Raw genomic sequence first — 16,234 nt, 5'->3', positions numbered from 1 at the left:
GCATGCTGTTGCAAACTGCAATTTCCTCATCGTGGGACAAATAAAGGTTTTATTATTATTATTATTATTATTATGATGAAGATCCAACAACTGCAGTTCCACACATGGCCACTAGAGGATGGCCCCAAAAGTGAATCAAGTCCCACCGATCTTTATAAAGGCCAACTTCACAGCGTTAAACGCGTTTATCAGATTAAAGACTAAAGCAGATACATTAAGATATTGTTGTGGAGTTGAAAATTTAAGCCAACATGGAAGTACAAGAAACGGCAATTTCTTTAACGGTCACTAGAGTCTGGCTCCAAAAACAGGTTAATCTCAAAGTATTTAAGGTGGGGACCCTCACAGGTTGCTTGAGGTCTGCCTAGGCGTCACCTCCAACTCGCAGCTGATTCATACTTCAGTTCTGCGGTTCACTACTGAATTGATACACACACTCTCAAGATGATGACAGCTTTAAAACCACTATTCTGAAAGCCTATGGGTGATGTAAAGGAGGGATCGTCCATCAATGCTCTGCAGTTGTAACCATAAGGTCGGTGGAAACTGTTGCACCAGTCGTGTTAATACGCGAGTGGTCGTGCTCAGCCCATCCTCTGACTGAACTCAGAACTCACCAGTAACTTCTGTTATGTCTATTTCCCTGCAGTCTCTCTCATTTTCCATCTTGTGTGTGTGTGTGTGTGTGGGGGGTTATGATTCATAAGGGTCTGAATAAATTGAATAACCCCGAAGCTAGCACAGACACATATATAAAGACACAAGCCTCTAAATTTCCCTTCATGCTTTGACTAAAGAGTGATATCAATGTTCTGATCTAACTCATAAAAATGTCAGTCTCTTTAAATTCATCCATTTTGAGGACATTGTTTCCAAGCAGTGGACGTTACAATTCAAAACAAAACCATTTTTCCCCTCCAGTACCAGGCAGGCACAGGGAGCAGAGGAGAAGAGGTCTGCTGAATGGCTGGGTGTCAGCCTGCTTTGGTAGATAAGAGTCGGCCCCTGTTATTAACCAGAGATGCTGGGAGGCCGGAGGAAACAATCAGTGTCAGTCGTAATTAGACGCCACGGCTCGGGCAGGGACACAGCTGTTATCTGTCATCTGCTGACGTGCACCGTGCTGCTCGCCATCAGTGAAGCAAGACGTGGAACAAGATGATAGAAGGAGGCTTTTAAATGCAATGACGATCAACAGCAGCAATGCAAGAACACTCATCTCATGCTCGCCTCTACTATGCAAGACTCAGGCTGTCTGTGGTTTAGTGGTAGCTGATATAATATCCGAGAAGAGAAGGTGGACGACCATATCAGCCCACCACAACTGTGACAGTAAGACCACCTGACAGATTGCACGGGAACCCAAATATGGCATGTGAGTGCCGTGAGAAAGTCCGATCACGAGGTCTCTGATACATTTCCCCACTCAGAGCACAGTTTCCTGGAAGACCTGACAGCGCGAGTACATACCTCGAGTCCTGGCAGTACGCCTGCGCTAACAGCTACGCTGATCACCACAAGCAAATTCCAAATAAAAACCCCACGGTCATATGGTCACGCACACACGCCACAGGCCCTTATGAAGAAAAGTGTGGCTCCATTAGGTTAGGAAGGACCTGCTCTTGCAAAAACCTGTAGCAAGGAGGTGAAATACTGTGCAGGAAATTATTTACGTGGTGTACACATCAGAGTATTTCTGAAACCATGCAGTGAGTTTCAGAAGTACAGCTCTTCTTAATCCAGTTTGTTAAAATGACAAGGAAACTCTTTATATGCTTTCTGTATTTCATTTTCACTGTACTACTGTCACATCTTCATCAATGCAAGACTTAAAATATGTCTTTGACACCATGAGACACCAGACCAATAAACCTCATCCATCAGAAGAGAACGATACTAAAGACCACAGAAAAAACAAATCACTTCTTTCAGGTTTATCAAAACATCAACTGATTGCAAAGCCTTTACTCAACTCTGTTTTCTTGCTAAACCTAAAGTGACACATCAGAAGAAATGTGTTTCGTCAGCCGCGCCTATGTTACCCCGGCGTCAAGGGGAAAGCACAAGCAGATCTGTGACATGAGAACTAGGTCGGTGCACACGTTAAGAGGTGCATGGCAGATAGCTGCAAGTTCTTACCTTCTGGCTTGCTGCAAAGACGGAGTGGTCAGCCCGAGGAAGTGGCAAAGCTTTAAGCACAGAGGAAAACGTGCAGAGCTCGGCTTCCTTCCTTTTTGTGTTCACACATGCTGTTGCAACCTGGAGGGAGGCTAACAGAGCAACAGCTGTTAAAATGCATCTCATGTTCTCGCTCTCATCTCATCTCTGAGACAGTGTGATCCTGTGCGTGGAGAGTGATTTACAGCACTAATCTGGGTAAATAACAATTTGTGAAGAAAGAAAATGAGTCGCAAAATCAGTGTAGAAGAGGTTTTATATGAAATTTGTTCACAACCGCCGTTTCTGACAAAACAGAAAAGAAACTGTAACATATAATGCAAATACATTTTCTTTTTTTTCTACAAATTACCTGCAAAAAATCTGCTTCCAAACAATCTGAAGAGGTAAAATCAAAGACTGGACAATTGGTGTGTTGATCCCAAAGAATACTATCTCTCTCTCTCACACACACACACACACACACACACACACACACACACACACATTTGCACAAACAATCATGGACGGATTATTACTGAATGGGCCTACCGACCGGGCACAGACAGGTTCTCTTCATTTCCAACTAAATACTGGAGTTCAGCTGCTGTTTTTCAGCCTACAGCAGAACGACACTGGAACAGATTAAATTACCATAAAACAGCAAAGCAACAACGAATGCAAACAAAAGAGTCACAAAAGTGCTTCAAAGAGGCTGCAACAAGACTACAGGGGTGCAAAACGATCATAAAGAGACGGGCACAAGAAGACACAAACCTAAAATAAAAAAAAACTACACCAAAGGATCACACAAAGACATAAAACAAAGACACAAGACAACCACAATGAGACACTGTGAGAGACAGAGCTGGCCAAAGCAGGAGAATGCTCAGGTGGTTTAAGGAAAAGAAGGTTTTATTTAACAAAAAGGCAAAAAAATAATTTACAAAAAAAAAAATTGTTAAACTTTTGGGCCCATAAAAGAGGTCAGATTAACAGGACTCAGTGTGTAACTGAAAAACAACTAAGAACAAACTCAACAAACAGACCTGACAAAATTAACACAATGGGGCACATACCGTATATAGTGGCTGATCAGACCACGTTGACACACTAAGGGGAACTGAAAGACACTACACTAACCTGACTAAGACACACTATTACAACAATTAACGTCAAACAAAAAAAAAACGAAAGAAGAAAGAAAGGCCTTAATAAAGAAATACAAAAATTCTAAGAAACAAAACTAGTCAAACTAATCTAAATCCTCCTCCCTGGGAGGTATTGGGGAGATGGTGCAGCCCCAATCGGCCCAGCAGACCATTTAGCAGGCCCGACCCTTTTTCTCAGCCTTTGTTCCCGGCCTCCTGCAGCAGCACCACGAGGGGACCCCACCAGCACTGGTAACTCAAGAAATAAAAATTAACATTACAACTAATAACTCTGCAACATAATATAAATGTGATATGTAAAACAAACATGTGTCCTGTCTTTTATCTGTAAATTATTTGCAAAATAAACCAGCCAAAGCAAACTAACACAAATGTACTACTAACTAAAAGGTGTCAGTGCTAGGGGGGTTACCGACTTTTCACACAAAAGAGCTACAAAGAGACAAAACAAACAACAAAGAGGCACAAAACTACTAAGAAACACAAATTAAACAGACAGAGGCACAAAACAGAAAGAAATGCGTTCAACAACCAGATACTCACAAAACAAAACACACAAAGTCATTGCTCTTGTGTAGGTTTTTACACGTCTGTGCCCTGGAACAGGTTTAGCTCATAATCTATCCATGAATGCAGGACACACACACCCATACACACACACACACGCACACAAACTGAATAATTATATCAAAATGTACAAAATACTGAAACAACACTGGTGTAAAACACGCGAACATACAAAGACAACATCTGGCAGGAAAAAAAACCTATTCTTCTTGGATATTTTTCCAGCTGCTGCAGCCAGCTTTCCAGATGTCTGACAAGAATCCCTTGAAGAAAAAAAAACAAACAAAAAAAACACTTCCAGATGTGCAGACTTTCCCCGAGCCAATCAATTAATCTGCAGCACAAACTGTTGTCCCTTTTTTTCCCCCCCGTGCTCACCCACTTCTCCAGTCTGAGGAAATACTTTGGAGCTGTTCAGCAGATGTGATGGCATCTTATTAATATGTGAGAGTCCCATTAATAGAAATACTTCAACTTTTCTTTTAAAATCATCTTTCATTTAAAGGCTGACAAAAACAAATGTATGGCTTTCACGTAGGGATAACTGTCAATTTGTTTTGAAATCAGACAAACTACAAAAAAAAGAAAAAAGGATGGAATTTAAGGTTGTGAATAATTTGGTCTCATAAAACCCTCTGTTACTGGGTTAAAGTGTGCGTCCACAAAGAGAGATGCCTGCAGACCAGTATGGCTTCCTTTTTGGGAGTTAAAGCTTCATTTGATAACCTCTCTGATTTCAAGGAGTCTGTAGAAATGTCTTGAGCTGTAGCGTCTCTTCCACCGATATCCTGCCGTGGTAGAAGCTGAGTCCGGTCAGGAGCTCGATGTCTCGGACTCGAGCGCTGTGAAACTGCAGCCAGTCCTTCACCCACGTCAGGTCCGAGCCGTTCTGAAGAGAAAGAGAGGAGCTTTTAATTGGAAATTTACGAGCAGGTTTGAGTGTGTTTGACCTAGTGTGCACAGCTGATGATAAAGCGTCCCCTTCCAACGTCTCGGTGCAGCCAACATACATAAAAAGCTGGTCTTATAAGGAGGAGAGGACAAACATAACTCAGGAAAGATGAATGTGTTCGGTTGACCTTTATCATAGCGCTGGAAGGAGTGAAGAGTAAGTGATCTAATTCTCAGCTTTGGTGTTTTCCCACTGTATGATCAGTGAGCAGGTTTCCACAGAGGTGGAGTGACAAGCGTGTGGGAGGAGTCAGTGGCGCTACTCACGGCACAGCTCTCCGTATGGTCAGGTCTGTGGGGCAGGATGAAGGACTTGGCCTGAAGAGGACCTCTGCAGTTAACAGGGCCAAAGGTCGAGTTCCCACAGCTGGTCAGGATCACGAAGAAATGCGTCGGGATGGGAGCCTCGTTCCTGGAGAGTCGACATGAGGTGGTCAATGCTCCATGTCTTAAAACAATTACCTGCTGGTTATCACAAAGACCTTGAAAACACGGATTCAAGACCTTTGTTATTAATAATAAATAAGCAGCGATTCAGCATAACACTCGAGAACTGAGCTGATCTTCTTCTGAAGGGGTGGGTGGAGGCGGTTTGATCAGCTTTGACCAACAACTGACATCAAAATGTTACTAAATCCTGACTGGTGCTCATGGTGTCACATTTTCCAAAACCAATGACATCTCTTAAGTGTCATAACAAAACTTTGTATACATAAAAGTTTCCAGGTCCTGCGTAAAGGGAATAAAGGGTGGATAAATATAATGATGATGTCCATTAAAATTATGACACAATGCTAAAATGTAAGAAGGCTGGAAACGATGAGAAATGAAAGCTTCGCATACTTAAGTTTAATGCTTCCTCCATTTCCAAGAAAACACACATCGTTTCCGAAGTCTTCAGGTCTTATCTAAGAGAGAGAGTTTAACTTCTTGTGCAAGCACTGGTGACCTCTTACCTCGACTACTGTAGTGAGCACTCTAACACTTCCTTTCTTAACCCATTTAGGCCTAAATACTCTTCTGTAAACCCCCTCTCAAAACCTGAGGTTTTTCAAAATATGTCAACGCTTACTAAAACCTTAATTTCTCAGGCTCTGTAGCAGATAAAACATGAGATAAAAAGCATTTGACAGCTTACTTCTTTGGCTTTCAACTTGACTGACTTGATAGGGCATAATCTTAAAATGCATTTTTTTAAAAAAAATCAATAAACACCAAACATTTTTAAAATTTTGAAAATCAGTAAAGATCTATTTTTTCAATTACTTCGTCAATATCACTTCCTTCACTTGAGTCAGCCGTGACGGATCGCTAGCACGGTGTTTAAAATTTTTGACCAAAACATACTCCACGTGTAGGCTTATTTCGACCAATCACAAAGCGTTTTATTAGTCACATGAGTTTAAAAAAAACCCCTAAGCATCTCTGTCACTCACCCCAAGAATATTTCAGCCAATCACAGTGCATATAATTGGCCATGTGCCTCGAAAAAGACTACAACGCTCAAAATGACACGTTTGCCGGCCTTAATGGTAACTACGCACAGATGCGTGATCCGGTCTGAATGGGTTAAGAATTAAGAATAGAAGATGACAGATGAGCTAATAACTGCATTTAAAGGGGAAATCTGTAAAACGGGTAAATAATAGTTTGAATGTTTACGTTATAGGTGTTTCATGTATTGTATTGCAAAGAGATAACCTCATGTGACACCACACTTTGTTCCACAACACTGGATAAAGAGTCGATGTAGCATCTCGTCTGCCCTGAGCTCAACGTAAGAGGATGGAGGAGGACAAGTAGTCAGTGAAACAGTAAATGTACGGTGAATGATGCTCTTGGCAAGCAACATCTGAGGAGTAAGATGGACACAAGGGCAGACGGACTGGGGGTTTGTCTTTAGCGTAGCATGGACAGGCTTCTTCTTCCTAACCACGCTTATGATGTGCACCAGGATCAGGCTACCTGGAGGCCTGGGCTCTGCAGCAAGACCAGCTTACTTTGCTTAATTTATACTTTTAAGGACATGAGAGCAACTTATGTTCATGTTTACATGACACTGCTGCAGCACAGAAACAAAGTCCTGATTCATAGCAGCCGCTGTGAGGTACCGCTGAACTGATTTTGCTTATATCTTAACCAGGTTGTTAAGAATAATAAGAATAAGAATAAGAAAAACCTTTATTTGTCCCACAATGGGGAAACTGCAGTTTGCAACAGCATGCAGAAACGACAGAGATATAATAAATAATAAATAATAGATATATTGCACATATTAGGAGTGCTCGTTGTGGAGCCTAACAGCAGCAGGAAGGAAAAGACCTTCTGTATCTTTCCTTCACACATCGAGGGTGAAGCAGTCTGTCACTGAAGCTGCTCCTCAGTCCTGTCAAGTCACCGTGCAGGGGGCGGGACTCATTGTCCAACATGGAGGACAGTTTAGCCAGAACTCTCCTGTCACCCACCTCCCTCACTGAGTCCAAGGGGCAGCCCAGCCACAGAGCTGGACTTCCTGATAATCTTATCCAGCTTCTTCCTCTCCCTCTCTGCTATGCCACTGCTCCAGCACACCACTCCGTACAGGATGGCCGATGCCACTACAGAGTCATAGAAGGTCTTCAGGAGTGACCCTTTCACTCCAAAAGACCTCAGTCTCCTCAGAAGGACTCAAGTTATACACTAACTTACTCAATCTTTGAGTCAGTATTTAAACACAAATGTGAACATCACAGCGCAACGCATCACTGAAAGTGGCTTCAGTATCTCAGTGTATCTATTTAAGAGACACAACAGCGAAGCCTACTGGAGGAAAGTAGTCAAAGCCAATGCCTGCTGTAATGCCACATTATGTTCAGCACATACAGGGGAATGAAAGTGCCTTGTTCTAAGACTCACGGTGCAACAAATTAAACTGGAAATATAAGATACCTGAGATAAAAAATAGTAAATAAATACAAATATAAGAACTATTTTTTTATAAGCCACCATTTATTAATTCAGGCAAATTAAGGCCAAATAAATATTAGACAGCTGCATTTTAAAATAATCATGCACTTATCATAAGGACAGTCAACTGTAGACCTGAAACTATTCAATCAAAGCCATTTTGTCAGTGAACAGGCAAAATGTTCTGTGTGCAACTAGATTATTAAGATTTTTTTCAATTTTTTAATAATAACAATTAGCTGATGAACAAAATAGTCATAGAGTGACTGACAAATGGAAGAAAAGGCCCTTCTAGATATTCTGAAGTGAATCTATCTGCTCACGACTTACCCAGATATTTTTGTGGGTGCGTCAACATTTCCATCGTAGTCCTCATCGAATATTGGCCCACTAATGACGTTAACTCCGTTCAGCTGCTGTGAATAATTAGGAAGGAGGACGTCATGGAAATATGTCCAAACATCTGAAAAAGAAAATACACAGGAAAAGCTTTCAGTGCTCCAAGAACATGTTACAACTTCCTTCCTTCATGCTTTCCTCTAATTTCTCTCACGTGACGAACCACCAGGGGGCAGCATCTGCCATCTCGGTAATACTTAGGCTTCCAACATACACACTGTACAGCTTTTTTTGTCAACCTGGAGCTCACATTAGAAAGAGTTTCCATTTATAGGACGAGTGGCCTCAGTGGAAAGTCAGCCAGAGCTGTGTTTTCCTGAAACAGTCACTCTCAATACGCTGCCTTCAACAAAGCCTGGCTCTGTGGAGCCGAGAGGACCACAGCGTGAAATGACTAAATCATGCCAACGACACCAACGCTGTCACACATGGGAGATTTTGTAATGCCGCGTAGCGCCGAGTACAGAGCAAGTTCAGACTTTTCAGTATGTATTAAGCAACATGTAGACAATGTGAACCACCACTCATCCTGACCCTAATCACCAACAAGTTAGGACAGCAATATCCAACATATTTAATCACTTCAGAGGGAGTAAGTTAATGTAGGCAATGGTAATGTTGTAAAAGCAAAATGTGCTCATATCAAATATTGACCTAATTAAGCTTCTGGCCTTGTATCTTAATGATCTGTACTTCAGACTGTTATTCTCAAATAAATTCTTCAGAGGTCATTACAATTACTACCATAGTACACACTAATCAGGCACAACATTATGACCACCTTCCTAATATTGTGTAGGTCTCCCTTGTGCCTCCAAAACAGTTGGGACTCATCAGAGAATGGACATGGGCCTTCTGAGGGTGTCCTGTGGTGTCTGGCAACACAATGTTGTTGGTGGGGGCCTTTGGGTCCTATGGGTTGAGGGGAGGGGCCTCTGTGGATCATCCCACAGATACTTGACCAGTTTGGGATCTAGTGAATTTGGAGGCCAGGTCAACACCTTGTGATGTTCTTCATGTTTTTTGAGATGTTCCTAAAGTGTTTTTGTGTGTGTGTCTGTGTCAGGCTGCATCCTGCTGTGGGGTGGGGGTGCCTGGTCTAGTCTAGGTGGGCGCTACATGTCTAAGTAACATCCACATGAATGCCAGGAACAAAAGTTTCCCAGCAGAACATTGACACTTTAATGTTGTGGCTGATCAGTGTATTAATATCACTAGCTTTAACGAGCGTGACCAAATAGCTCATTCAAACATGATGTTGAAGTCAGCTTTCACTGATTCTCAGCTTTCATACCGACAGCCAAGGAGAAACTAAACAATATAATACAGCAACTGTTTAATGTATTACTATGAGAGAGTTTTAGGTATCATAGCTAAGCATTAACACTGCTTAAAACACACTTTTACATTGACTTTGGTTCACACAGAAAAAAAATGAGACCAGGTTCATCATAAAAAACCCAGCATTTACACTTTTCAAACCTTCTCAGCTTTCTATTATCCATAAATATGTGGGAGGGACAGAGTTGCTGGGGGCTGGAACTTATCCCAGCTGGCATCAGGCTGGAGGAAGCTCGTTTAATTTGATTAATTCGGGAGACCCCAATAACTATTTATGGCACAGTTTTACACACAGTTGAAAAAAACCTTTGTTCTATTTGTGAAAACATAGAAAGAGTTCGATTTAATTGCTTCTTACATCCCCATCCAGACCACATCAGAGCAGGCCAAGATTTTAAAAACTGTTACAGAACAGTACTAAATGAAGGCGGAGGCAGAAAAGAGTTTAAAGACTGCTTAAACAAGTTTTTTTGATTTATTAAACTGGTTTAGGACCCAGTGGTTGCTCCAAACTTGACCTGTTGTTGTCTTTCCTGCTGAATATGCTGATTAATTTTTATGTTTTTTTGCTTTCAGAAATAAGGTTTAGCAAAATAATTCAGATGTTGAACAGCTGTTTACACATTAAGTAGATCAGATGTTTCTCAATGTTGTAATACTGAGAACTTTCCTCCAACTTTCTCCTTAATGGTTGGAATCAGAGGATGATAAATTCAGCACTAACAGAAACAAAATAATCTTATTTCTATGTCTGACATGCAGACAGCTACAACACTATCAATACACACATCTGTAACCTAAAGCCACGTCTATAAATCAAGGTTATGCATCATGGCTTCAGTCACAACAACACCAACACTACACCTTTCTTATAACGTTCACATGTCTGAAGATTCACAGTCCAAGTCATGGTAGATATAAAATAAAAATAAAACAAGGGTAACCTGACTTGGACTGAAGAAGCTGATTGGATGAGTGGTGAAAAATTTTCAAGAAAACTCACACAAGTCCTCCACGAATCTCATAAACTTGACACATTTGCAAGAAGAATCTGTTTTATCCTTCAAATTATACATAATCATAACCAAATACACTGATGTTAGCAGCTAGCAGACAACGTAGCATTATCCAGATGTTGTCGTTAGTGATGTGGTGCCAGTTTAACTCCACCTGTCCATGAACACATCAGCTGCCAGTGAAGCATTGTTGTAATTTTTAAGTTTGCTCTTTCATTTTTGGTTTCTGTGACAACACACCATTGTTTAGGTTTGTGTTGGGCAATTTTATTTTAGCATCCCCTTTCTAGGGTTTCTTACATTCCTGGAAAATTGGTCAAAAAATGACCCAGGCTGCATGAGAACCCAGTCTCACAAATTATCCCACTCACTGCTTTTTTAAAAGCACAGCGTTGAAAATCAGCTCAGTCAGATTAAAAACTAAACGACCTCTGAACTGAGCCTCATTGTGAAGTAAACTGAAGTGTCTGCAGCAGGATGGCAGGAGGATTTGCTCTGGAAAAGTTCTTCTGACTGAACCTTTAATTGTGCTTTACAGAAGGAGCTTAACTAAATTAAAGCGGGCCCCATATAATCACAGCGGTTAGACTTCTTTCATGTATATTCAACCACCCACTGGGCTAAGTATAGCCTGTTTAGAGAAATTAAGATTTCAAACATAGAATACTGAGCAATAAAAATGTCTGAAGAGAGTTAGCAAATACCTGCCGTCTAAAAAACAGTGTTTAACAAAACTAAACCGGGCAGCATGTCTAGTCATGATCCAGAGATCTCCTCCATTCACTCGCTGATTAAACTGTTTGTTTAAGAAGCTGTCGTTCAGTCACCAATTTATCCCGTCAGAAAATTCTTGAATGGATTTTTTGAATCACCACAGATCTCTTTTACCGGTTTGGGTGCAGCTTTACCTCCAAATATTTACAAACCTGACTCACCTTTAAAGGCTGGGAACATTGGAGCCATGTTGCTGGTGATTAGAGAGTCCGTCTCTGGACCGCTGGTGTTCAGATCTGTAGAGGAAACGAGAGGTCAGGGAAAAACTGGCTATGGTTTAAAACTCAGATTACATGTTGTGAAAGACACGCAATACTGTAAAACTAAGGAATAAAGATTTACTAAAAAGTCACTCAGGGCCGCAGATAAAGTTTTCTACAGTATCTCGATTAATGGCCCAAACCCTACTGCAAATCTACTGCAAGATATGCAATTTACAATTATATACAATTAATAAAACAAAGAAAATCTGCTAATCTTCACAACAGAAATGCTGGGCCATAGAGTGACTAACATTTTCACCTTTTTCCCCCCACAATTACTCAAACGATTAATCAGGAGTATCCAAAAAAAGGTTCAAAAAAGGCAACCTTTGCCTTTTTTGAACCTTTTTTGGATATACCATGACCTGGATGACTGAGAACCTTCACAGACAGATTAATCAGGAGTTGAAATGGTTACTGATTTATTTACTAGAGACTGACTCATCGACTAATAACTGCTGCTCCAGAGTCATTTACAAAGCCTATAAAAGTGTTTACCACCTTGGATGTTTTGCCCTTTTACTGCCTCCCTATTTACTGTCAAATGAAAACAGATTTCTACAAAGTAATATAAATGAATTAAAAATATATAATGTCAGATAAATGCATAAATATTCCTTTCATATGTCAGTATTTAGTAGATGCAGCAGTACTGAGTCTGTGTGGCTAGGTCTCACAGCTGTTGAGGAGCTTTAACTTCAGCCTTTCAGTTTGTTACTTCCTATTGTGGAGCGACCTGAAACCAGACTTTCATTAAAATAAACTCAATCCACAGCGTTTTTAATCACTGGGGGATGGAACACTCTTCTCTCTTATGGTCCTAAAAGCAAGGGTGCAATTTTTACATGAGAATGTGGCTCTGGAACACGTCAACTTGAATTCAACACCCGGCTGGAGACGGCGAGCTGTGACCCAGCTACACCACACACATATATAAACACACACACACACACAAACTCACTGGGGGGATGCAGCAGGCCATAGGACAGAGCAGGGTCATCTCTGTAGCGCTCACACAGCTGGCTGGCGGCCGGTGGGATGCGTACGTCAGCACGAACACATGCCTCCGAATCTCTGCTCAGGGGTCGCACTCTGGTCTGAGAGGGAGAGAGAGAAAATCAGTCCGTGGTGGACAGTGCGAAGCTGGACATCAGGCAAATACTCCAAGTGTTGTGTAAGATTACTTGGCTTGGTTTTGCTTTTCTTGTGTACAGGGGTCAGTGAGGATACTTGGTCAGTGACAGTTTGCAGAGCTTTCTACAGAAAAAAAAGCTCTTAATGTCCCAGATGCAGAAGAAAAATGCAATTACATTCCTGCTAACTGTACAGACTATGGAATCTGGGATCAACTATTTGGAACATTTTTAGAATTTCAGGCAACACAAAATGAGATGGAAACTTGTGGGCTGTCATTCGGAAAACTACTAAAATCTGTAATCAGAAAAAAAAAAAAAAAAAAAAAAGGACCAATTAACGATACTGTTGGTTAATCTTATGGAAACTGAAGGAGCTAAGTGGTATCCTGTGGTGCCAGAAAATTAGGCCATCATGGAGGTTCCAGAAACTGCAGTTCCTTAAATGACAGAAGCTGGCTGCAAAAGCCACTTAATGTTCATAGACCTCCATGTTAAAACGTCCAGATTTACAGCAGAAATATTCACAGCCTGCAACAGACAACAAACAGCTTTTCTGGTCTTCATCTTCTGTACCCGCTTATTCCTGTTAAGGGTCACGGGGTCTGCTGGAGCCAATCCCAGCTGTCATCGGGCGAGAGGCAGGGGTACACCCTGGACAGGTCGCCAGTCTATCGCAGGGCCAACACAGAGAGACAGACAACCATTCACACTCACACGCACACCTACGGACAATTTAGAATCACCAGTTAACCTAATGAGCATGTCTTTGGACGGTGGGAGGAAGCTGGAGTACCTGGAGAGAACCCACGCAGACACAGGGAGAACATGCAAACTCCACACAGAAAGGCCCAGTCGGCCCATGGATTCAAACCTGGAACCTTCTCGCTGTGAGGCATCACTGTGCCGCCCAACTTTTCTGGTCTCTATAGCTAATTTTCCCATTCATGACAACCATGATTACTCATCCATTTAAGGTAGATCATATCCTAAAGAAGCCACACCCTTAATTAAGCATAACTTTGAGTGACAGGTGGGGACCCGCACAGGTAATTCAAGAATGACATAGCCAAGATTAGACACATTCTGTGTTCAAGTTCTGCCAGGAAGGCGACAACCAGTGCCACTCACACTCTGTGACATTCCTGAAGAGCGGTTTTGAAGCAGAGGGTCTTGTCCATCTTTATATATAGTCAGCGGAAAAATACAAGTTACTGTAACAAGTATCTGAACATCTGAGGTAATTCATGAAAACACCATTGCTAGGCAACTCTCACAGCAGCCACAGAGGCTACCGTCTTCGCACGCCGCATGATGTAATGTAGGAAACGAAGATGTTGACATTGTAAAATTACAGACAGTTCTGTGGCTAAATTACAATGTAACTCTCCGTTCACTTCCACCGTTTCTGAAAACGTCAATAAATCCGTCACAACTAATTAAATCTGAGCTTAATAAAATATCTACAAGGTAGTCATTACCACAAGATAGGACGGCAGTAAACGTGACCCCATTAGAAGACAGCATAAAGTCATAAAGGCATACTTAATTACCGGAAAGCTTTGGCGTACGTGGCTTTATGCTTTTCAGTGATTTTCTTGTTGAAGCTTGAAGCTAGCTTTATATGGACATGTTTGACTTCGACAAGCCTCAACTCCTTTGCGGGTGTAAGTGGGACGAGCATAAATAAATGTTACACCGTCACAAACGATCAATCCACACCTTGATTCTTTCAAGGAAATTGAATAGAGAGAATACAGTACAGGCTATATTTTGATTTTGCATGCACTGTATTTGGATAAAGTTTGATTGAAAACAAATCAGCACCCTCACTTGCTCTGTCATTTAGACAGTAGAGTACAACAGTGTAAAGTCTCCCGGGAATGCATCACTGCCTGAGGTCATGATTTACACTAGAGCTCAACCACATAGTGAGAAAGACAAGAACTGTTTAAGCCAACATGAGCACAGAAGATGAGTAACAGCTGCCTAGAAAAGGGACTCAGATACTAAACAACCTCTTACAATCCGCTGCCAGACCATAACCGCACAAGAAATATAGCCGGGACAAGTCAGCTCAGCAGGCTATGTTTAGAGATAGAACACAGCTCCAACCAGCGGACTCACCAGAGGCTGGATAGTGTACGACACCCAGAGGGGCATGAGGCGGTCTTTGCTATATCCGCTGAGGTAGTCGGCGTGGTGCAGCAGACAAAAGTTGGCGTCTGGTTGGACGACTCCAGGAATGCCGAAAGGATGGTGGAGGCGACGTAAGCTGGCTTTAACACCTAAAGGGAAAATGCATAGTGTTGCACAAATAATCTCCAAAAGCCATCATGATCGCATCGATAAACAAGCAATACTCACTTGAATTAGTTGTCAAGAGATTTCTGTTCATATCCGTCTCCTGAAAAACAATAAAATCACATTTATATGATTGTATTAAATACACCGCTTTAAATCTACTAAAGGCGTGGCGTTCATTGTGCACGCAGTAAATGTCACGCGATCTGATCTAGTCTGAGTCTGGACCTAGAGCATGACTTTGCTTTGAGCTAAATGCTAATGTTAGCATCCTAATATGCTCACAACACTACCACACGGACATTTATTTAGTAGATACAAATGTTTAGTGTGGTGCAAAGTATTGGATCAGGAATAAACATAAAATATAGAACAAATTTAAGTTTAGACCGGATGATGAGACTACATTAAAGGTCAAATGTTTGGTTAATGTCTATAACTAAGACAACTGAATTTATTTGAAGTTTCTTTAAGATGTCTCACCACTCATATAATCCCAGATGTTTGGTTTTTACAATTCACCCAGGCAACCATATAGGTATTTCCATCAATTTTCATAATAATGCATTAAATAAAAAGTCTGGGAACCATAATTGTGCATAATTCTGTGTCCATCCATCTGGTTAATGTCTAGGATAATCCAAAGTAAATAGGACACATCCCATAAAAGTCTATAAAATTAAAAGACAATCCCGTCTATAACCGTTAAGAAATCTGATTCTGGTCCAGAGTAGTTGGATATATGGCCTCATGTCAGCACGTACCATTGCTGTGGTTTGGGATCCACAGGTGCACTGCAGGTTGTTCGTGGGAACGGGGTCAGTGGCTTCACAGGGGGTGTCATGGGAGAGCTGCGCTGGGTGAACTGGCAGGTGGACTGGACGCTCCAGGAGGTGGTTCAGACTGCCATGGGTCCCGTTGTTTGGGGCGGGACGAATAGCAAGGAGATCTGGTGGAAAAAGAGCAAAGAACTGTAAACTCTTTACTCTGAAGATAAAAGAAAGTTTAAGGTACCGGTATTTCTCTTGTGTTTCTCTTGGGGACATGATTTGGTGATAAGTTCAACAAAAATATCATTATAAACTCTACTTTCTTGCATGAAAACACTATCTGTCAATCAAACTCTGATTTCAAATTGGGAAACAAACAAATTAAATAATCCGGCAAAGAGTCAGATGAGACACAGACATCTAAAGGTCAAATGCTAATGT

General features: G+C 41.5%; 1 protein-coding gene across 1 annotated transcript in view; it reads right to left on the bottom strand.

The window, feature by feature from the left end:
- Positions 1-2,416: 2,416 nt before the first annotated feature.
- Positions 2,417-16,234, bottom strand: part of enpp1 (ectonucleotide pyrophosphatase/phosphodiesterase 1) — a 31,380-nt gene continuing 17,562 nt past the window's right edge. The window contains exons 16-23 of the mRNA XM_084560812.1: positions 15,788-15,972; positions 15,087-15,126; positions 14,847-15,007; positions 12,548-12,683; positions 11,485-11,559; positions 8,124-8,256; positions 5,115-5,259; positions 2,417-4,785 (exon numbers count right to left, since the gene is read on the bottom strand). Of these exons, the coding sequence (XP_084416938.1) occupies positions 4,633-4,785; positions 5,115-5,259; positions 8,124-8,256; positions 11,485-11,559; positions 12,548-12,683; positions 14,847-15,007; positions 15,087-15,126; positions 15,788-15,972 (1,028 nt within the window). The 3' untranslated portion in view covers positions 2,417-4,632. The remainder of the gene's footprint in view (positions 4,786-5,114; positions 5,260-8,123; positions 8,257-11,484; positions 11,560-12,547; positions 12,684-14,846; positions 15,008-15,086; positions 15,127-15,787; positions 15,973-16,234) is intronic.

This window comes from Chelon labrosus (genome assembly GCF_963514085.1).
Source record: "Chelon labrosus genome assembly, chromosome: 14".
Lineage (NCBI taxonomy): Eukaryota > Metazoa > Chordata > Actinopteri > Mugiliformes > Mugilidae > Chelon > Chelon labrosus.
The sequence above is the reverse complement of the archived record's forward strand: the minus strand, read 5'-3'. Positions and strand labels throughout refer to the sequence as shown.